Source organism: Ostrea edulis, chromosome 6, assembly GCF_947568905.1.
Source record: "Ostrea edulis chromosome 6, xbOstEdul1.1, whole genome shotgun sequence".
In the NCBI taxonomy this organism is placed as follows: Eukaryota; Metazoa; Mollusca; class Bivalvia; order Ostreida; family Ostreidae; genus Ostrea; species Ostrea edulis.
The window spans coordinates 22820486-22845496 of NC_079169.1; the positions used below are offsets into that span (position 1 = coordinate 22820486).

The following is a 25011-nucleotide window of genomic DNA, read 5'->3' on the forward strand; positions in this document are numbered from 1 at the left end:
AAAGTGAAAATAGCTGCAATCCTCGCCGGCGGAATTATGGTAAGGTTCAATTTCAGCAACTATTTGCGATAATGTGCTCCACGAAGATTTCCTTAAAGATTACAATTATTCTAAATGAACCCTGTGCTTCCTAATCCCCGTAATGTAGTTCTTGTTCATCAGTGGCGGATCGAGAGGGTTGTAGTCACTCCACTTTACTTCCATAGTTTTAAACAAAACTGGTCATTTTACCAGTTTGCGATATTCACCCATCTTTGGGGCCGGGGCGGAATAGGCACAAACTTGGATCGCAATCCGCTCATCCTTTAAACAATTCCTGGATGCGCCCTTGCCCACAGGCACCTTAAATATGGATATTACTACCACCCCCCCCCCCCCCACACACCTTTTTTCATATTTTTTTTTGTGGTAATAATTTCTCTGAAATGTATGAATTCGTAGTCTATTTCATCCCTCTTTCGATTCATGTAATCGTTTCACGCTTTTTTTGTAAGCTTTAGAGATTGGCCTTCTACCGGTATAATAAAATTCATTTTATTATATACCAGTAGAAGGCCAATCTCTAAATACATGTATCCATACTTCCGGTGCCTGTGCCCTTGCTCGTGGAGAACAGTACGTAAAGTGCACTTGTAAATATAATACCATTTTGTCTGTAATGATATTTACAGGTGTATTCAATACCACCTCCTAATAAAAACACGGGGGTGGGGGGGGGGTATCGTATAGACTCTCATTATTATCATTACAGACAAAATTACCGGTTCCTGTGATTAGACAAATATTGATTTATGTTCACAAAATAAAAATTAAATCAAAATCGGAACCAGGAAAGCTTAATTGATTCCCAACTACATGGAAATGGACATAAGATTTTAATAGTGATATTGTTTAGCTACAGTTCATAATGCATAAGATATAATTGCAAAAGTCTATCTGTTAGTTGGATAATGTCTTGTATACAATATAAGAATTTCATAAGTTAACATCAGGGACCTATATACTAACTAGTATATAGGTTAACATCAACACTGTTCCAAGTATCTGATTTAAATCATTACTTCTTTTTACTGGCTAACAATTTATATTTCTATTAATTTGTCTTGAAAATGAAAATCCATCGTACCACTGGACCTGTTTATAAAATGAAATTTGATCCAACTTCGCCCCAAAATCACAGATTAAACAGTGGCGGATCTAGACCTCACTTTGTGTGTGTGTGGAGGGGGGGCTTTTTTGGTCAAGCAAAGGAGATATGGTTTTGGTATTAAATGTTAATGAAAATTGAAACATCCATACTTCTTCATTATACTAGCCCGAATATTTAGAAATAATTGTCAAAGTGCACAAATGATCTTACAAAGATTTGGCCTAAAAGCAAAATATGCTTGACCTGGACCATTTAAATTGGCTTTAAAAGTGTTTCAGGTGTTTTCCCCCAAAAAGTCACTAATATGATTTTAACAGATTTGAGATGACCTTATAGAAATTAACAAATTTTGCACTAATCAAAATTTATAATCCATAGTTTTGAAATGTTTGAGTGGAGTATGAATGGTTGGTATGAGTGATTATGTATCAATTGTACATCTTACCTTTAAAAGTATATATTATGATGCACTTAATTTCTATTTGTACAAATAAATAAAAAAAAAATTAAGCCTAAAAAAAAAATAATTTAAAAACATTATTATAATCTGAGGATTAATGTGCATTAAATTATACTTTGTTGTACAATATGAAAAAGGTACAAATCAAACAAATATTAGAAAGAGATTACATATCTTAATGGTAGTATAAGTTCACCACATTCACTAGCTGCAAAATTGTAGCTCTCTGAGAAAATATTGGGACAGATCTGTACCAATTAATATTTTCTCAAAGATCTACAGTTCTGCAGCTATGCATTCACACGATTATGAATTTCACAATATTTCATATGAATTTAAACGTAAAAATTAAAATGTATCCTTTGCCTTTGTATTGGGTGATGTATATTGCAACATAATTTTCAATGTTCATGCTGAGAATTGCTTTGCCATTATTTTCCAAATATCACCATATAAGCCTACAATATTACATATTATGTATCAAATGAATTATTTATAATATTGACTGAAATAGCATGATATGTTGATCATGACATGAAATGCTTATAAAAGTATTAGATGGCAAATTACAACTTCACAAAGTCATTCACCCAGTAATTGTAGATAAGGAACAATGAGAAACAAAGCCAGGGGCTTGCTGAGCTGTAAAGAACATCCAATGTGTATTATACACAAAGGGATTAGTTGGGGTAAAAATCACAAGACAAAACCTGGGTACAGATATAAAAAAAATGGACAAAATGACCATGCAAGGACAAAGTCAATATTAGAAGTTTATTAAAGCATAATAACAAAATGTCACAGGACATAATACTGATTTTTATATAAATTCAGGGGGGAAATCTGTTCCTTTTGTAAAGTTTACAAAAATGCATGTGTAAAATATATGTTATATTTTTTATGAGATTGTTTTTCAATTTTAAACTATAGATTTTGATAATTATTATGAAATGCTTATTCCTTTTATCATATCTATTGCAAAATATGAATTAAAATAGGATTTTCTTTTACTGATATAGAATACTAATAGGCTTTGTAATCAATTTTCATTGGGTTTACAAATTGCTACACAACATCTGACATTTTTCACATAGCTTCTGCGTGCATGCATGTCATTTGATTCCATATCAACATATCAATTAATAAGCAAGATTCAAAATGTGAAATTACTTTGAACAAAAAAAAAAAAAAAAAAAAAAAAAAACACAACAAAAAACTTGATGACTGATAATCCATAATATGCATGATAGTTCAAATTTTCTTATGAATATATATGTATATCAAATGATATGTCAGAACAATCAATTTGCTATTATTGTACGTACATGTATATGCTTTCATAATTTTGCTGTTGTGTGATAATGAAATATTGTCAAATAAAAAAAAAATGTGAAATTACAATTTAGTGTCCTTAGGTTTGTAATCAAGAATGACGGAGTAAATTATAACCCAGTGGTGGATCCAGAGGGGGTGCTGGTTGAGGAAATTTTGCTAAAATAAAGTAAAAATAACACATTTTGAGGGTGGACCCCCCTCCCTTGATAACCAAAATTAATGCTAAAATTCCCCTCTCTCAAAAATTCCTGGATCCATCCCTGTAAGCATTAGACAATCATTAATTTGTCATTCCATTATTCATAATTTCTTCATTGGACACCTGGAGGCCAACTCTCACATGTGTGTATATAGACATAATTCCAATTATTTTGAAAATAAAGAGGTCAAAGTACCAAATTGAATTCAATATAAAATATATAAAGAATATCTTATCATGGATATAAAGATTAAAACATTTCAATCATGTTAGTTAATAGATTTTTAGGTCAATTGGTTCTCTCATGTGACCTATTGCTAGTGGTCAGCTTCTGTTGTGACAGTAAACAAAACATCAAGCTTGTAAATATCATGATTCCTAGGGTAGAAATTCTGACTCCAGGAGGAACCAAACTTGATATATAGTGTTTATGTGTAAAACATTTAAATTTAGATAACATCTTCCTTAATGCTATTGATGCTTTTAGATAAAGAAGGAACAGGTAATTGTAAATTTCATGACCTCGATCAGTGATAATAATAATAAAATTTATATACATGCAGCCTTATATAAAACAGTTTATTACTCTAAGGTGCTTTACACAATCTGATTAAAATAAGATCTTTGATCCGCTCCGTTATTGTTATGTCGTTACAATAAGATCTTTGATCCGCTCCGTTATTGTTATGGAGCGGATCAAAGATCTTATTTATAACAATAACGGAGCGGATCAAAGATCTTATTTTAATCAGATTGTGCTTTACAAAGGCAAGAAGAGGAATGCAACAATAAAATAGAATTAAATGACATTATGACAACTTATACATGTATCTGTAAATTAAATTATCAAAATAAAACACTATGATTAAGATCAATAGCTAAAAGTTGGTTGGTTTTTTGGTTGTTTTTTTTTTGGTATTTGATAATTAAAAACACAGTTTATATATACATGTTAGAATCTAAAGGTTTTGATACTAGCTTTCAAATAGATGGAACCAAAATGGTCATAGTAATCACATGTCTTTATGATTTAAAAGAATCCTTCTTTAATTTTGTTGACACTAGAATATTATAAATGATGGATGCATTGTCAAGAAAAACAGAAAGAGATGTACAAAAATTGTGACGCTTGCAACTCCAGGGTTCTGATTCAAGGTCAGATCCAAATAGTGTTAAAAGTGTATATCAAGTTTATAATTGTGAAATGTTTCATCAGTATAGACGCTTTTGGGGGAATGAATTACACCTTATATTATACTTCTACTGAATATTAGAATTTAGCATATAAATGCATGCCTAGAGCAAGAAAAGTTACTGTATTATATAGATTTCATTCATATTGAGGTTAGTAATACTTTTAACTAAATAACTCAGGTGGCTGGTAGGGTCAGTGTCTTGTTGATATTTTTGATGTGTGTATGCATGTACGTGTATGTGTGCGTGTGTGTGTGAAATACAAAAAAAATCCATAAAGATTTGTTTCAGAGTTTTGAGTAGTGATCAGTTTTAGCAATCATCAACAGCTAGGGTATGAATCTGTACACTCATCTTTGTTAATTTCTAAAAAGACTTAAATTGCATTTCAAAAGTAGTCAAGTGTTATGTGAAGGAGATTTGAAGAACATATGTTCCTGCTAAATGTGTGTGATCATAAGTTTGGGGTGTCAATGGATGGAAAATCATCTGAAGATCGAAGTTTTGAAGAAATTGAAATACTTTTTTGAATATTAATCAATCTTATTTTCATTCTAAAATCATGTACTCAAAGGAATTTTCTTTCAATTACATATGTAAGTGCATTAAATTGAATTATTTTTCTATTTCTGACTTACATTTAAAACAGTTATGTTTGTCATTTTGTTTCTCAAAGTAGAAAATATTTTCATGTAGATTTTTCTTCCAAGATTATTATTCCTTAGATTTCAATTTAGAACATTCAAGTAAAAGAAAATAAGACTCTAAAAAAGGAGGTCTCCATGTGAATTGAGAGAAAGAAATGGAAATTATAAATTCTGTGGTGACATTAAATTTCATTTCATAATTTTGCCAGCTATAATAAGGTATGATATGAGATTCAGGGTGGTACATTTATGTGCATACATGTACCTTGTATCTCCAATTGAAAATTGATTGCTTTAAATCAATTTCAACATTATGAATATCCTACAAAAGTAAAACATAATGATTTAAAGTTTAAAAACATTGTTTCACTCCTGAAACCTTGACCTCACATGGATATATATTGGTATTTAGTGTTGGTAGGTTTTGATTCTTTTTGGGTGGATTTTGGATAATGTAGTGAATTTCAGTTAGTTGTAGCACAGTAACATGGAGTGAGCTTGCTTGCTTTCTGATATCTAGTCAATCACTTTTTAAGACATACATATTTTTCAAACTCGCATTGCACATATTTGTTTGCATTTTTGGTAGGAGTGTTTTATATGCTCACTATATATGTCATCTTCATATATAGATGTGTAATTGTTTGCAAAAAGAGGAGACATCTAAATTCCTAATAAAAATGATAATTACATTTAAATCATAATTGTGCACTTCAAGTACTTTTTACATGCAAAATCATTTCATATAATTATATGGTTTTTGTACTTTCTGTCCATATCTGTAAGTCTGTCTGTCACAAAGTCTTAAATTGAGCATTAAAATGCTTCTCCTCCTGTATGGATTATCTGATAAACTTGAAACTTTGTACAATGCTTCATTGCCATTTGCAGATGTACACATTGTTGGGAGAGGATTTATTGTTATCCTAAAAGTTATAGTGGTTTGATCCAAGAGGGATGGGGGTGTAAAATAGCTTGTGACCATTTCTCCTAGTTGCAAACATATTGGAGAGTCTTGAATTTTTTTTTATTTTATTTTTTTTTTTTTTTTACAATACTTCATTATCATTTAATGATGTCTAGATTTCTCTGACCCAGGAATCTAATATTTTCCTAAAATCTACAGTGGATCAAAAACAATTATTTTAAGTGGTTTTTTTTTTTACCCTTTATTGAATAATCTCTGTAAAATTGCATGTGCAAAGTAAAGATGCTTTGAAAATTCAATTACAAAATTAAACATTTCACTGGTTTGTTAAGGTACTCATTACACTAAAGCTTTATGACACTATGTTACAAGATGGCGATTTAAATGTTTTGGGAAAGTATTTGTATCGATCGATTTATTCGTGTATAACACCATAGCTAAGTGGTTAATTAATAAAGCATTGGGCAAGAGAGAGAGAGAGAGAGAGAGAGAGAGAGAGAGAGAGAGAGCATTGGGCTGGTGAACTACAGATCTTGAGCTCAAATCCACCAGTCTTTTGTTCATGTGTTGAAATAATATTTTTGAAAATCATGTTTTTATCCAAATTTGCATTTTTTGCTGTTTTTGGCATACACACTTATTGTATATCATCAGATCTTTTTTAAAATATTAAATCAATTTGTACTGATTTGAGAAACTATTTTCCGGTGTAGTGAGCCACCTTAAATGTAAACATAAAAAGACTCCAGTCTTTGTTTACATGACACAGAATGAAGGCTAAAATATTGCTTTTATTCCTGCATCCAGAAGGTTAAAATTTTGGCTGTGAACACAGATTCAGTTATACTTTTCATGTTTAACATTTAAAAAAATGAAAACAAAATTTAAAAAAACAAAACAAAAACGTAAACGTCCTGCTTGAGAATTTTTCACTTGTATGGAGACGTCACCATTGCCAGTGAAGGGCTGCAACATTTAGGTCTATGCTCGGTGCTTATGCCCCTTTGAGCAGGGGTGGATTAATATTGTGTCACACATTTAGGTAATGTCATATAACTGTAAACAATGTCTCTAGAGGATTTGGGTGTTGCTCAACCGGAAATTTAATAAATTAATGCATAAGATTGGGTCATACTTCTTTTTGGACTAGAACATCCAGGACTGAACTTTCTTAGGGTCGAGATGTCTGTTAACCGTTTATTCGTATTTACCTGTCAAAGTCTTTTTGACGCTTAAGGTATAGGAGAAAGTACTTTGACTTCAGAATGAATGTGATTGTCAGAGGGAGAATGATGGACCGAAGCATGCATTTTGTAAAATGATTCTTGTGTTGTTAAATCTTCGAGAATCTTGTTGGAGATGTCTGATTCGGTTCACGAAACAACTTAGCATCATCTAGCAGTAGCAGATTTCACCGTAAGCACTTAATTAACACTAATTTTAATATATTGTAAACAAATTGTAACTGTAAGCTAGGCTATTCCAAAATTCCACAACATATCAGAGGAACCCCATAATGATAAGAGTAGGGGTATATACCACACACCCCTAATAAAAGCATTGGGATTACTGAATCAGAATGACAGTTGGGGTGGGGACGATAAAAGCAGAATTTTCGAATTATTTTGAAGCGAAGTTTTGAGTAAGAAATGGTGCCATTCCTTTTGGGTTATTTTTTTCATTGGGGATGGTACCATAGGGCCTACTATTATTATTACAGACAAAAATACCGGTTCCTGTGAATATTCACACCTGACGACCTGTAAAGGGTTGTAAATAGTGAATGTGAACAGCTGCATGTAAATAAGTTAGTGTTCTAACTGCATAATTTAATACCGTTCAATTTTATTCTAATATTTTTGTGATAGGGTTATATGGATACAATTAAAATTGCATGGGAAAGAGTTTAGTAATGCAGAGCTCTAATATAATTTAATTTCTCATGTTGTTTAGACATTTATCCATTAACACATGTATAGGTCTACATAATTTAGGAGTGTAATTACTAGATATAAAGTTAATGTCATTCCTTAGCTTGCAAGTACATTCTTAAGAATCATGACAAACAACACTCTTTAAGATACAATTTTCTGCTTTATTAATATATTCATGGGATAAAAGTCCCCATCCTGTGTTTTATTTGGGATATTTATTCCCATTCATGCTCAAATAGGATATTCACTGCCATTTCATGTTCATTATGGGACATTTCCTCCTATGGGACATTGTATCCCATTTTAAATTTAGATATGGGAGTTAAAATCCTATGGGAGAAATTATATTTTTTCTCCCATAGGATTTTTGGTGGGAGTGAAAATCCCCCAAGTGGGATTAAAAATCCCTCCAAAATCCCATGGGATTTTTTGATTTCAGGTGAAATATCTTAAAAACTACAATAGTTACAAGTGTAAATGTTGGTGCATGTCTTGTGGACATAAAATCCCATCTTTTTTTGTAAAGGGTTTATTTGTATCCTTAATAAAAGGGTTGGCGAAACTCCGGACTTTTGTCGTGTCCAGAGTTAAATGTCGCACTGTTTAGGGAACATCTTCATCCCATGGGTAGTCCATATGTATGATATGGTGACGGTAGGTGGAAAGGATAACGCTTTAGAGCCCGGAAACCATATTGCTACTTCAATGTCCAGTGTGCTTGATCAACCTTTGACCTTTTTACCCCAAAATTGATAGGGAACATTTTCATCCCATGGGTAGTCCATATATATGATATGGTGACGGTAGGTGGAAAGGATAATGCTTTAGAGCCCGGAAACCATTGCGTCTACGGACGGACGGACGGACAGCCCGATTCCAGTATACCCTCCACAACTTGTTGTGGGGGTTATAAAGAGGCATCCTTGCTCATCATTACCATGCTATTAATTTGTCTACTTAATACCCAGAGACAGAGAAGAAGATTTTCAAAGAATTTCTACATTTTCACTATATTACCAATAGAGGCCCACCCTAACACAAGAACCCCTGCCCCAGGGGCCATGAATTTCACAATTTTGGTAGAGGGCTCAACGCTCATTATAATTATGCCCACAGTTTGGCTTCTTGATGTCCAGGAGTAAAGAAGATTTTTTAAAATTACACTCATTTTGATGGTTTTTGCCCCACCCCTCAGGCCCCAGGGGGGCAGGGACCACGAATTTCACAATTTTTGTTCCCCTCCACCCACAGATGCTATATGCCAAAATTGGGTCAGGGGTTTCAGAGAAGAAGCTGAAAATGTTCAAATGTTGACGCACGACGAACGACAAAAACAGATAGCAATAGGTCAGACCTAAAAAGTCTAACTACACGTAAATTTTTTCCAAAATAGTCTGATCACTTTCAAAAACCGCCGCGGTGGTCTAGAGGTAGAGCGTTCTCCCCGCATACGGAAGGTCGGGGTTTGAATCCCGGCCGCGACAGACCTAAGTCGTTAAAACAGGTAGTGACCGTTCCATCGCTAAACGCTTTGCATCATGTCACGGGTCCTCGGAGATGACCTTAAAACGGATGTGCCGTGTCACAGTAGGTGTGGCACGCTAAAGAACCCTCACTGCTCAATGGCCGTAAGCGTGTAGGCCTAAATTGGAAGCCTTATACCGGTCTTGGTGACGTCTTCCTATGAATGAAAGATTCACGAGAGTGACGTTTCCATAACAACTGTAAAACGTTTGAAGAACTTCAAGTTAGAGGTGTGATTGGAGTTGATTACACATTACAAGGACAACCATTCACCATTTATAAGCCGTTTGCACAAGTGCAACTCTTCCAATAATATAACTCAATATTAAAGTTATATGGTCCGATATTTCCCCCACCTTGTAAAACCGCTGTTAAATCATCGCACGGAGGTATTTATGAAGTTGTACGACATGTCATACATTATTTCACGTGTTTGAACCAGAATTACTTATTTCAAATCGGTGTTTACCAACAACCATCACTAGGCCATTTCAAGTGACAGTCACGTGTGCAGTTCAAACTTTCAAATCATCGGTGGTCTTATCTTTGAAAAGCTGTGTACTTTTGTTCCAACAGTAGCGTCACTAGCGTGCCATAAGTTTGATAGATATGAAAATATCATATACCTCTTAGTAATTCTTTGTTTTATACTCTTTCAGCCTTAATCTCGGCTGATATTCGGCTTGGCTAAATATTTGGACTGACGCCTTCACCGAATCTCGGAGCAGTCCTTCATAATTCATGTCTGGAAATTTACTCTTAGCTTCGGCCGGTTCTAGCAATTAATATGCACTTAGGTGACACTGCTGTTCGCTTCAAATAAGTGATTTGACTGTTCAACTAACTCTCTATCACTATTAATTTGGCATTGCTTACCGTTTAGGTATGAAAATGCAAATAGTCACCAAATTTTCCGTTCAAATGATAACTTCCATGACACAATATTTTATTTCCTGAAACTGAAAAGTTCCTATAGTCTGTATTATCTAGTTATTATGCATTGTATCTCCACATACCAGCTTGTCTTTCGCTAATTAAAAAAAAAAAACCCAAAGTATTGGAACTCTTCAATTTCGGGAGATAAATATTGCACCATGGAAGTCATCATTAATTTTGAATGGAAAACTTAGCGATAGTTTGTTTTATGGAATTTACATACTTAGACGGTAAGTAATGCAACATTTATAGTGATAGAGAGTTAGTTGAACAGTCAAATCACTCATTTGAAGCGAACAGCAGTGTCACCTAAGTGCATATTAATTGCTAGAACCGGCCGAAGCTGAGAGTAAATTTCCAGACATATATTATGAAGGACTACTCCGAGATTCGGTGAAGGCGTAAGTCCAAATATTCAGCCAAGCCGAATCTCAGCCGAGATTATTTCAGCCTTAAAATTAGCCTGGACAGTTGCGTCTGAGTTAATACGTTATGTTGGGATTTCCCCGATACGCGTGGGGCTATTTATAAACGCATATTAGACGTATAATTTATGCGTCATCCGGAACACCTCGGGTCTTTCACCGAAAAACATCGTGTTTTCGGTAAAAGGCCCGAGGTGTTCCGGATGATTTATGCGAACCACACTATATTTACTTTCTAAATAATCTCACTGTTTTCTTTTAAATGCAAATCTTTTCAAGCATGTAATTAAGGGAAAGTTAATAACTTTAAACACTAATTAATCTGCTTGAAAGTAATTATGTACAAAAAAGGATACGTGAACATCGGGTCATACAGCTTTAATTAAGCGTTGCAAACGTTTAGAATACAGAAAATAAAATTTTAAAATGTTCATTTCAAATCTTGTCCATGCCTCGTTTAATATAAGGATCATACAAATTTAATTTGGCGCACCTTACCGAGAACCGATTTACGTTACATTAATATTATTGATATTTAAATCTCTGAAACTTATAATCGGCTCTTGACTTCATGTAATCATGTTCCCATTAGAGACAATATAGACAAGTAAACGTAAATTACGTCTAGTCTGTATGTTTCCGGCTCCCAAGATTCTTGCACCGTTGCTGTACAGGACTGCCACTACCGTCGTAAGATAGCTGAAAAACTGCCAAAATGGCGTAAACCGTAATTATTTAATCTCTATAGGACTGTACAGGACTAATTTCGTCTCATTATTACGCAAGGAGAACGATTTTGACTTAATAATCTGTGGCACGGAATGCGAGCAATGGATTATGTTATTTACAAATCGTACAGCCATTGGTGCATTCTTCAGTGAGTGACAACGGTATGCGTTGTCTGATAAATGAATGGATTGAGAATTGATTTTCCAACACTTAAAAGAAGGAATTGAAATTATCAAACGTTGTTAAATGGAAAAATCTGGAGATATAATTCCTAAGCACTCTACAATTTTCTCTAAACGCAGTCCGAGTTAGCTACATGTACATAGATCTGGGAAGCTCTCACGATCTTCGTGACGTATTCCATTGCATGACATTACTAACTTCAAATAGTTTCCTGGCAAGAGGAAAATAAACACCCATGCAGTGAAGATATGGATTAATTTTTAATAATTGGGAAGCGGAGTTCTGCACACATCCATCGCGATTTTGTTTTGGGGTTTCGTGCAATCAGAAACAGCTGATCACTCCAGCTAACAGTGTTCCTTGTCATCTCAATCCGAGAAAGAATAAAACATCAAATAAATAACTTTGCCATTTGATATGACATTTTCAATATAACAGGCAGAACACTGTTCTAACAATCATTGATGTATGTAACAATATCAAACGTAAGCCCAGAGTGGAAAAATATATTTATACCCTCCGAACGAAGTTCTGGGGGGTATATAGGAATCACTCTGTTTGTCTGTCCGTCTGTCTGCAGATTCGTGTCCGACCATAACTTCTTTGTTCTTTGACATAGGCATACCATATTTGGAGCACAGGTGGATCACCATGAGACGATGTGTCTAGTACCTTCATGACCTCTATATTACCTTGACCCTAACGTCATAATTAAAGTTTTTTTTTTTTTTTTTTTTTTTAAACAATGGATTCGTGTCCGGGCCATAAATTTGCTCTTTGACATAGGCATACCATATTTGACACATGAGTGTATCACCATGAGACGATGTGTCATGTATCTTCAAATGACCTTGACCTCAAGGTCAAAATTAAAGGTTTTGACAATGGATTCGTGTCCGGGCCATGACTTCTCTGTTCTTTGACATAGGCATACCATATTTGACACATGAGTGTATCACCATGAGACGATGTGTCGGGTAACTTTGACCTTGAACTTTGACCTCAAGGTCAAAATTGATTATAGGGTTTTGACAGTCATACTACAAGATATGGTGAATCACCATGAGACTATGTGTCATGTACATTCATGACCTTGAACTTTGATCTCAAGATCACAATTATAGGTTTATACCATGGATTTGTGTTCGGACTATATCTTCCATTTTCTTCTACAAAGGCATAGCATATTTTTACACTCGGGAAAGAGGTAATTTATACCTATTAACAACACCCTTTGGGAGATTGGGGTAAGTGGGGGTATTCTTTGTGAGCATTGCTCACAGTACCTCTTGTTAAGTACTCCCATGTTAAAGAGAGGACTTAATTTGAACATGGATTAATCTGCAAGAGTATCGTGTTGATTGATTGTATATTGTTTAACGTTCATTGGAGAAATTTTCACTCGCATGGAGACATCACCGTTGTCGGTGAAGGGCTGGAAAATTTAGGCCTTCGCTCGGCGCTTACGGCCTTTGTACAGGGGAAAATCTTTATCGTGGCACACCTGCTGTGATATGGGGCCTCGGTTTTGGGGTGTCATACGAAGAATCGCCCCATTTAGTCGCCTTTTACGGCAAGCAAGGGGTACTGAGAACCTATTCTAACCTGGAGTCTCATGAGACTGGCTCACTATCGGAAACAAATATTTTGAATATAAATATAACATGCGCAATGTACAGCATTTATTGATGTCAAGTGCATGCTATACACACACAGCGACATATAGATATTGCACAAATAAAGACAAAGCATATATTTATATGAAAATCGAATGCATGTGTATCCCGCATTCGTTACATCTTTGTTGATGTTAATCACACTGACGTGATGTAGGGTATTAATTGTGACAGGTGTTGTAATGTTTGTAACAATAACTTGTTTGTTGTAGGGAATCAATCGCTACACATGTCACTTGGTAATATTTACAACAGTAACTTGTTTGTTGTAGGGTACCATTCACGACACACGTGGTAATGTTTGTAACAATAAATTGTTTGTTGTAGGGCATCAATAGCTACACATGTCACGTGGTAATATTTCTAATAATAGTTTGTTGTAGGGTATCATTCCCGACACACGTGGTAATGTTTCTAACAATAACTTGTTTGTTGTAGGGTATCAGTGACTGCTTCTTGTCCAATGCGACTGCATAAATATCCAATGGACACACAAACATGCTCCCTTTATATACAAAGCTGTAAGTATTATTGGTTCCTATTTATAGATCCCAAGGTTTTGCAGGACTTGGTAATGTGTTGTACACATTACATGTAGATTTTTTGCATAATCAAGAAATGCCTCTTGGTTATGTGTATACCTACCAGTCTCAACGATGTAAAGTCAATATGAAGAGAGAAAAATAGAGGATATCTATATTGCGTGTTTTGATATTTGGTTTATGCAAAGTGAAGATAACGAACAGTGATCAATCTCATAACTCCTATAAGCAATACAAAATAGATAGTTGGGCAAACACGGACCCCTGGACACACCAGAGGTGGGATCAGGTGCCTAGGAGGAGTAAGCATCCCCTGTTGACCGGTCACACCCGCCGTGAGCCCTATATCTTGATCAGGTAAACGGAGTTATCCGCAGTCAAAATCAGTGTGCCAAGAACGGCTTAACAATCGGTATGAAACACGTTAAACAGCATTTGACCCAATGCGAGGTTGTATTGACGAACTAGATCGTTATAACGACCATAGAATTTGCGAAATGCTGACTTCAATCGAGACTGTTGGAACCCCTGTATCTAACGAGTTGATATGGTGTATTTATTCGCGAGGCTTGCAATTACAGATGTTCTATTTATCTCATACGTCTTCTCCTCGCTTGATTTTGAGATGATCCCCAGTATGGTAGAAAAAGCTGATTGAATCCGTGGCTCAGATGTCGTGCTTATCAGGTTTTCCTTACGCGGGAAAAAATAGTGCGCTTATAATCCATTCATATACAGTACAAAAGAGCATATTTATAAAAGAAACCATGGATGAAAATTGTTTTAGAAGGGATTATAGTTTATAATTAATAATGGTTTTGCCATTCCAACAAAGTAACAACTATTTACCGAGTATTTATTTTTTGACGTAGGCTTGACCTTCTGATAAAAGTTTGATGTCGTTTTTTTCTAAAAATAAAAATGTGTAACAACGATCGATGAAAGTAATATTTTAATGCAACGTTATCAGAATGTTCAACAGTTTACAATGAAAAGTAGAAGTGTTTGTGCATTTGGATTTTACTCACGTGTTTTCTATGGATCTAAGGGCGAGATGAAATCCTGAGGCACTTTAGGTCTAGTACGTAAAGCTGTTGAGATTCATTACATTCAATATGACTGCAGAGAAAAGAAATTGTGCTTGTGAATACTTGGTACCGCAGCATGTCGATTTACTTCCGATTATGCTTGTCCAGTAAGCGGTTGATTCCTTGTCTATGATAATAGTGTGGACACATTTTTGTTTTCTGATCGTAATTTTTGAGTAGTTACTGATCGAGTTGGCATTTTTATGGCCGGTAACTTCCATTATATGTCGGGGGGGGGGGGGCATCATTTTAATTTTGCTATAAAAGAAATTCTAAATAAATACAGAATAACAAGTTATACGCTTTATTTCATGCGTCGATATGCATAAACACAGAAAATATGTCATCTAAGCGGGGACAACGTCAAAAGTAGTTCGGACCGGAAGTGCTTTATCAAACAGGCAAGTGATAAAGCTAATGCTTTATCTCGCTTTCAATATATACCACATGCACGAGATAAACACTGGAATATGCATGGTACACAATATGAACATGGTTCACGGAGCACCGCATAATAAGATATTCTTTACTAGAAATAGTGATACGAGTAAAAATATTACAAAACTGATTTCAAAGTTTTTTGTGAAAAAATGATGCCATATGTCAGAATGTTGGAATCAGTGGCGAGGTAATGCAATCATGTAGCGTTACGTAACTTACATTATTCATTCACGCCACATTACGAGTGAAAAAAATCCTGAAAGGGACTTTAAACAACTTACTATCAACCAACAAACATACAAAAGATTGATTGATTGATGTTTTCCGCCACATTCAACAATTTTTCAGTTATCTGGCGGCGCCCAGTTTTTATTGGTGGAAGAGAGAACCCAGATACAATAAGAGACCACCGACCTGGGAAACGTTCTCACTTACCGGTGCGAGCGGGATTCGAACCCGCGCCGACCAGAGGTGAGAGGCCGTGTGATTTTGAGCGCAATGCTCTAACCACTCGGCCATTACATACAAAAGAAGACATCATGGAATGTGTTTTACGTTCCACGTACTTGCAAGGATTTTTTCTCTCATTTCCACACATGCATTTTACGTCTCGAGACGTCACCAGTTGTAGGTGAAGTACCACAAATTCTGACCTAAGCTTAGCGCTCAATGCCGTCGCAGTGAGGGTTCTCTAGCGTGCCAATGCCTGTCGCGACACGGGACCTCCGTTTATAAGGTCATATTCGAATTTCCCGTAATTCCCACCTCTACATGCCGAGCGTTTGGCGAAAGAGCAATCACTTCCTATGTTACATGTAGGTTTGACGCGACGATGGCACAAGCGGGGCTCGAACTCATGGCCTCCCGGTTAGGAAGCGAACGCTCTACCATTGAGCTACCGCGACCAGCCAGGTATGCTTGCTAATATTCACGTATGAAACCGTGACGATATCGGTGATCAATTTCATAAATACCATAAAGATAATACAAAACTGAGAGTAAAGCATACACGAACCCCTGGGTGTACCAGGGGTGGACACCCAGGGGTGGGATTAAGTGTTTTGGAGGAGTAAGCACCTCCTGTTAACCGGTGACACCCTCAAAGAGACATATATCGTAACTGGGTAAACGAGTGTAATCATTAGTCAAAATCAGTATATAAAGAACGGCCTAACAATCGGTATGAAACACGTCAGACGGAGGTCAACCTCAAGGCAGGTTGTACAGTATTCTACGAGCATATTATATCATTATATATAACGACCATGCAGTTTGCAAAATGCTGATTTTAAACGAGACTTTTGAAATGCGTGTACATAATAGCAACTTATTTGTCAATAGCTTCCCTTGATTAAAAATTAATTATGAGCAGATCATGCTCTTGCATCTTGATCAGTTGATAAATATTGAACTGATAAATCAATCAAAAATGAATATGAGTATAGAATTTAGATATGTTGATCAACAGCCTTTTAATTTGTCTTCCATGGATTCAAAACAAAGCTTCCGGCCAATGACGTTGACTCCAAACCTCACAGCAATTCGTGAAACATTATTAATACAATTATCACCTTCCTTACAATCAGTTATCTTAATAGTGAAATAAATTATAAACTGGAATAATCAACTAAAATAATTAACACCAAAACTGCGCTAGATTAAATTATATTTATTCAATAATTTTCGCTGCATCAACGACACAACGCCGTAAAAACAAATGCGAATGGAAACTACGGTAAAGTGCGTGATGGTGGGACACAGGGTGGTATTATTTCTGTTGCCTTCACTGTGACTTTAACCCCTTGTTCGTACATTGTATGTAACCGTGTTTTGCCTTTATTTCCTTATTTTTAATCTCAATCTCTTAAAGTTACTATTTAGTGATATAAATGCCCACAAATGTCCTTCACGTTTAGTTGCAAACCTTTAAAACTATGTACGCAAAACTGCTTGTGGGCATAAAATACATTTCAATATAATGGAAATTCAAATACTTTTCAATTCAATCATAGGGTGTTTTTTTTTTTGCAACATTAGATTGATTGATTGTTTCTTGTTTAACGTTCCTCTCAAGAATTTTTCACTCATATGGATATCACCAAAACCGGAGGAGGCTTCAAATTTAGGCCTATGTTCGGCGCTTACAGCCACTGAGCAGTGATGGTTCCCTAGCATACCACACGTACTGTGACACGGGTCATCTCCGAGGACCTGTGACATTCACACCTGATGCAAAGCGTTTGACGACGGAACTGCCACTACCTGTTTTAACAACTTAGGTCTGTCGCGGCCGGGATTCGAACCCAGACCTCCCACATGCGGGGCGAACGTTCGACCTCTAGACCACCGCGGCGGTTTTGCAACATTAGAGATACTGCTGAAGAATTGATACTGTTACTTAGATTATCTTTCATGCAAATATTAATATGAAGTAAGTATTCGTAATCATCATACATAGATGGGGCCATAGTAGGGAATCAAAATTTCACATGGAAATATATAGGGAAAATCATTGAGAATCTTCTGATGAAAAATCACTGGGCCAGAAAAGTTTACATTTTTAAAATTTTTCTCCTGAAGAACCATTGGGCCAAAGAAGTTTACATTTGCACAAAAGGTTCCTGACATAGTGCAGATTCATGTTTGTAGAAATCATGACCTCCGGGAGTAGGTTGGGGCCACGATAGGGAAAAGTGTTACATGCGAATATATAGGAAAAATCTTTAAATATCAGACAAGGTGACTCAGGTGAGCGATATGGGCCTCTTGTTTTGGTTTGCTTGTCATGAATGTTAAACAATTGTGTCCTTTACCTGCCCACTTTCTGAAAAAGGTAAACAAAATGACACGTAATCACAGGGAAGAATTCTGCATTGTTTACGACAAATCATTTTGCACAAGATAAAACAGCCTTAAACCGCAATTTGCAAATGAAAATACTTCGTATACCAGCTGTATCTTGAAAATTCGACAATGTCTTGTCATTTTGTTACAAAATTGATTTTATTTGTTGCAAAGGGAATTAGGCTGGACCCCTTGCTAAGGCCAAATGAAAAATATATGTAATTCCGATTACCAGACCGTCCCTAGTTCTTACCCCGACCCTAAACTTTTTTTTGGCTATAAAACACCGAGTATACCCCCAACATGCGGGGTGTAGGCTATGTTGTGACCGGGGTGTTGGCACAATTTATTATCCATGAATTGAAATATCATGCAAAAACAAACCTCGGCTATCTATATTTCCGCGTCGGTAGCCTACACCCCGGTCACAACATATCCTACACCCCACATGTTGGGGTATACTCGGTGTAAAAATAAACTGCTACATGTTAGACCCCCATACTTTGTTGTTGTAAGGATTTTCTGATGCGGAACTTTACTGTTGCACAAAACAAACACATCATCCATTGCTAAGTTGTATTATAACCTCAAAACATAGACCTTGACAACATAGTCCGTGACGTCATACAGTTTTATCTTACCTATCCTCGATATATGTGCCATGAAAATGTAGATAACTGTGATCTATAAGAATACAAAATTGAGAGTAAGGAAATACAAAGTAACCCCAGGACACACCAGGAGTGGGATCAGGCTTCGGTAAAAAAAAAAACAACAACAAAAAAAACAACAACAAAAACCAAGAGGCCCACAGGCCTTATCGGTCACCTGAATACTAGTGAAAAAGTATCACTATTTCCATGGGCTATGAAATCTAGAAAAAAAATTCCTGTTCTGAATATCTAAGCTAAATTCTAATCTAATGTTCAGCAATAATATAAAACAAGATGTGTTCTTAAAACTTCACTGGCTTCAAAAGTGCATACACTGATGAAAGGCTTTAAATAATAGGTGTGTATTAACATTAAAACATCAAAACATATGACTAATTTGGACTTATCCTAAATTCATAACCCTGGGTTTTGATTGAAATTCATCATTTTTTGTACATCCTTTTCTGCTATTCCTAAGTATGCATTTAGATTTTATACAGTATCAGCAAACTTATACATAAATACTATATACTAAGTTTGGCCCCACCATGGGGTCAGAACCCTTACTCTGGGGATCATCAAATTTACAATTTGGTAAAAGACTACCTGCTCTATCCATTTACTTCCAATAGCATTAAAGAAGACGTTATTTAAGTGTTTTACACATAAACACTATATAACAAGTTTGGCCCCGCCCTGGGGTCAGAACCCATACCCCGGGGATCATGAAATTTACAATTTTGGTAGAGGCCTTCCTGCTCTACATCACTATGCATTTAGTTTTTCTTATATATGTGTGGTTCTTGAGAAGATTTTTGAAAACTGGTCATTTTGGGGGCAGTTTTTGCCCCGCACACAAGGCCCCAGGAATCCTGAAATTTACAATTTATGTTCCCTTTGTTCCAAATATGTTTCATGCCAAATTTGAAAAGAATTTGAATGAGAGTTATCAAGAAGTTAAAAATGTATATTGTTCACACATTTAATAACTGACCATTTTGGCCCCACCCTGATACCAAAACCCCTACCCCTGGGATCATCAAATTTACAATTTTGGTAAAGGACTACCTCTTCTTTTTAAATATCTATTTACTTTCAATTTAGTATCAATAGCACTAAAGAAAATGTTATTTAAGTGTTTTACACATAAACACTATATAACAAGTTTGGCCCCGCTCTGGGGTCAGAACCCCTACCCCAGGGATCATGGAATTTACAATTTTGGTAGAGGCCTTCCTGCTCTATATCACTAAGCATTTAGTTTTTCTTACATGTGTGTGGTTCTTAAGAAGATTTTTGAAAATTGGTCATTTTGGGGCAGTTTTGCCCCGCCCCCAAGGCAACTCAAACACTCACAACCAATTATATAAAAATTAGTTTATCGCCGTAAATGGCTGAAATATTGCCAAAACGGCAGAAATCCACGATCAATCAATCTTGTAATTTTACTTTAAAAAACCCCAAAATACTTGTGGTGAAAAGTGTTTACTAGTAGTACCGATGTACTGAGTACTCCCGGTCTCCTTTTACAATGTAACTAGAATTCATTACAGTCCCATGAGACGTTATAAAAGAAGTTTACTTTAGATGTATATTCCTTTATAGGAAAAATCTACCAGAATTAAAAATGGCGGTCGTATGCAAATTATTTCTCCATATGCCTTATGTTCCATTGCACATTTGAGTTGAGGGATTACAAGATTGTGATGTTATTAAGACAATTTCCGTAAGTTCGTAATTCTAGAGCAAGATGTGAATTCGTGTGATGTGCGAGTTCGTGTGATGTGCGCCATTTTTGAATGAGGTCTGGGACTTTGATCAGAAAAGTCTAGACGAATGTGCAGCATTGGCTTGGATATTTTCGTGCGCTTGAGTTATTAGAGCTCACAGTACGAGCTAGTGCTTCGCTCTAACCTACATGTATCAACTTGTCATATACACCATCGACGACTGTCCATTAGTCATATCTATTACAAAATGGCAAATGTCTGGAAGCGATGCAAATAAAATGGAATTGGACAACGACATTGTCCCTAGAGTACCTAACATTTTCTCTTTAGTTATCCTTTATATTTGCAGTAAAACAAACATTGCATTAATTGACGATTTAATATATTAACACAGAGATGATATCAGTGTTCCAAATTACAACACATATTTATTGTTTTATTATTAAAGCTGTATGACCCGATGTTCATATATTATTTTTGTACATAATTACTTTAAAGCAGATTAATTACTTTATAAATTTATTAACTTTCCCTTAATTACATGCTTGAAAACATCTGCATGTAAGAGAAAACAGTGCGAATATTATTTAGAAAGTAAATATAGTGGCTACATATATAAATCATCCCATAATAGACGTCTATAAATAGACCCACGCGTGTCAGGGGAATCCCAACATGATGTATTAACTCATACGCAACTGCCTAGTTTTAAGGCTGAAAGAGCGTAAAACAACGAATTACTAAGAGGTATTTGATATTTTTATTTCTATTAAAGTTATGGTACGGTACTGTTATAACAAAATACACAGCTTTACACAGATAAGACCACCGATGATTTGAAAGTTTGAACTGGTCACGTGACTGTCACTTGAAATGGCAGTGACGCGGTTATTTGTAAACATCGATTTAAAATTAAATTATTTGGGTTAAAACAGGTGAAATAATTTATGATATGTCGTACAGTCTAATAACTACATACGTGCGATGATTTAATAGCGTTTTTACGAGATGGGGAAAAATATTGTAACTCGGACCATACAGCTTTAAAGAACGTCCTTTAACCATTTAACCCATTTATTTTCTGCAATGTGCGAGTTGTACGTACATGTAATTGCATAAAACACAGCCAGCAAATAGCAACTTTCAAAACTCATCTCGACGAAGGTACATGTAAATCAGAACATCGCTCGGCCTTTTCCGTCAAGTCTAGAAAAAAACTCGGATAGAGGCCTTCAATACTACGGATTTTAGGTCATTCGAGTTAACTCAGGTGTCTTACATGCATTGCAATTGGTCGACGTCCGTTAACAATTGAAGGTTTTTATACGCCCGTCTTAAGACGGGACGTATTACGGTATGACGTTCATGTCCGTCCGTCTGTTAGCTTTTTCGTGTCCGACCCGTAACTTAAATACTACAAGGCCTAGAATCATCAAACTTTGTCTGTAGATACATCTTGGGTAGAAGGTGTGTCGCACATTAAAACCAGGTCACTGTGACTTTTCATTAAGAAGATATCCGTCTGTCCGTCCGTCTGTTAGCTTTTTCGTGTCCGACCCGTAACTTAAATACTACAAGGCCTAGAATCATCAAACTTTGTCTGTAGAAACATCTTGGGTAGAAGGTGTGTCGCACATTAAAACCAGGTCACTGTGACATTTCATTAAGAAGATATGGCCATATATGGCAAAAACTTGTCCGGCTAATAACTTGAAAACTATTAGACCTAGAATCACCAAAATTGTTGCGAATCCGCAATTATATTAACATTTTAAATTATTTCCTTCATTTCTAGTTATTCTGGTTTATTATCAGTTTCATTTTATTTGTTATATAGAGAATTTTGATTATTCCGTTTTTGTCTTAGTATGACTTGTCATTAGGTTTTAGTCCGTGTCCGTTTTTATCCGATTGTTTACATTTTAACATTATTAAGATAGGAAGTAAATATAGCAGAAGACAGCTGGACCGACTTGTACGAGTAGAATAGGTAGAGAAGTGAAATAGATTATCTAGCAGGGAGTTTATAGTAAAGTAGAATACAAGTTGAATAGTAAATTACGAATAGAAACAGGTTTGTGTTTGGATCTTGTCTGTTTATATCAATAGATCTAGCATTTATTCATAGTTCATTAATAGTTGAAGATTATTATTCTGTATCCAATGTGGCGATTTTAGATTTGTCTGATTTAGATATATATTGATCTATATTATTTAATTACCTACTCATTTACATATTTCATAATCATTGAATGTGTTATATTTGTTTTATAATGTATCTGTAGACGTGTATCGCAGTATTGTGTTTTAATGTTTATTAAATGTGTGAACTGTGAATTTGTGATCCGTGTGTGAATTCAAGGAACAAAGCAGCCTTCGCCACATTGTTTGGTGCCGGAACCCGGGAATCCTTTGTCTAAGAACTTACATAGATTCTACACACGGAAACTAAATCGAGAAAATGTCTCTCCCATACTTAAAAGGAAATTGTACCAGGTACCAAAATTTAATTGAAAAGGAGATAAGCAAAAGTGGAGCTCTCGTTTCCGAGGATGCCATGGAAGAAGATCTGTCCGAACTACTTCGTCAGGTGGAATCATCGATAAGGCGACTTAAGGACTTCAGTGGTAAATTGGAAGAAAATATAGAGAAGTGGTCCCTGTCTGTAGAAAGCAAAGAAGTTGACCAAGGTGAAGTAGATAAATTTACAGGTGATAATGAAAGGTTATTTGCATTATTAGCTGAAGCAGCTGAACGCATAGATCAACTTATGATGCTGGAGAGGAGTTTACAGGAGAGAATAACTACTGTGAAAGCTACACGGCAAACTACTGATTCAAGACTTGATCATATTGTATTTTTACAAGAAAAAATGCAAGAACAGATACTACAATTTCAAGAACTACAACTTCATCAGTCCCAATTTCATACAGCACCACAAGGCCCTTTAGCTGTAAGGCTTCCAAAACTGGAACTACCCTCCTATAATGGAGACAAGATCAAATTTAAAGAATTCTGGGATGCCTTTGATGCTACAATCAACAGGAATAGTAAGCTCTCTAGGATTGAGAAATTCAACTATCTTCAGAGCAAACTCACAGGAGAAGCCAAGGCAGCTATTTCAGGAATTTCGCTCTCGCATGAAAACTATGATGTAGCCATTGATATCATACAGGAGAGATTTGGGGATGCACAGTCAGTGATCAATAAACATTATATGGAACTGATCAACATACAGCCTGTGACAAATGATACATTGAGTTTGAGGAGACTATATGATGACCTTGAGAAACACATGAGAAGCTTAGAAGCATTGCGTCAAGATGTAAACCAGGATGTGTTTGTGTCAATGATAACTTCGAAGTTACCTAAGGAAACACTGCTGCAGCTTGAAATACAGAAAGGAAGTAGAGACAAATGGACTGTTAAGAAACTAAGAGACTTGTTTAAAGCTTATGTCACAGCAAAGGAATCTACAGAATTTCAAGCTTCAGATGCTCATAATCATGTGGAAACCATGCAACAGCAGAGGCTTTAATGATATCCACTAAAGAGTCAAAGGAAAGAAGAAATGCATCAAGTGCAAAGTCTCCAGTGTGCAGTTTTTGTAATGGATATCATTGGACTGATGAGTGCAGAAAGTACAGAACCATAGAAGACAGAAAACAAAGAATTAAAGGGAAATGCTATATATGCTTAAGACCTGGACACAGAATTAAAGACTGTAGAGTTGTGAAACCATGTTTTCATTGCAGAGAGAGTAGGAATCACCATAGAAGCCTGTGTCCAAAGAAATTTCCACATCAGAGAGATGAATCCACAAGGCTGGAAAAATCAACACAGAAAGAAACATCTTGTTTAGCAGACGAGTCACACAAAGAGAAACATTCCACAGCAGAATCATTACAGGAAAGCAGTATGTTTACATCAGGGGATATTGTGTTGATGCAGACTGCCCACACAGAAGTGTCTAATCCTGTGACAAACAAGAAGGAAGCTGTCCGGATTTTAATGGATTCTGGATCCCAGAGAACATACATTACAGAGGATCTAGCAAAGAGATTAAACCTTAGAATGGGTCAAACTGAAGAAATTTCATTGATTACATTCGGTGCTAACAAACCAAAGCGAGTGAAAACTCCACAAGTCATCTTGAAGATGAAACTTAAAGAAGAAGAATTTATGACAATCAATGCCAATGTTGTGCCAAAAATCACAGGAACTATACTGAGAAGACCCATACCACAAATTGCCAGGGAAAAGTTGTTTAGCTTGTGTAGACATCTCCAGATGTCTGATACTATTCCAACAGCCTTTGAAGATTCTAGAGTAGACATACTCATTGGAAATGACTATTACCTTGATATCATCTCATCTGAGAAAATAGGGGTAC

At 35.7% G+C, this 25011-nt stretch overlaps 1 protein-coding gene across 2 annotated transcripts in view; it reads left to right on the forward strand.

Annotated features, from left to right (window-relative positions):
- Positions 1–25011, forward strand: part of LOC125683309 (glycine receptor subunit alpha-2-like) — a 94501-nt gene that overhangs the window by 58945 nt on the left and 10545 nt on the right. For both annotated transcript variants that reach the window (XM_048924342.2, XM_048924341.2), the window contains exon 5: positions 13759–13841. In XM_048924342.2, the coding sequence (XP_048780299.1) occupies positions 13759–13841 (83 nt within the window). The remainder of the gene's footprint in view (positions 1–13758; positions 13842–25011) is intronic.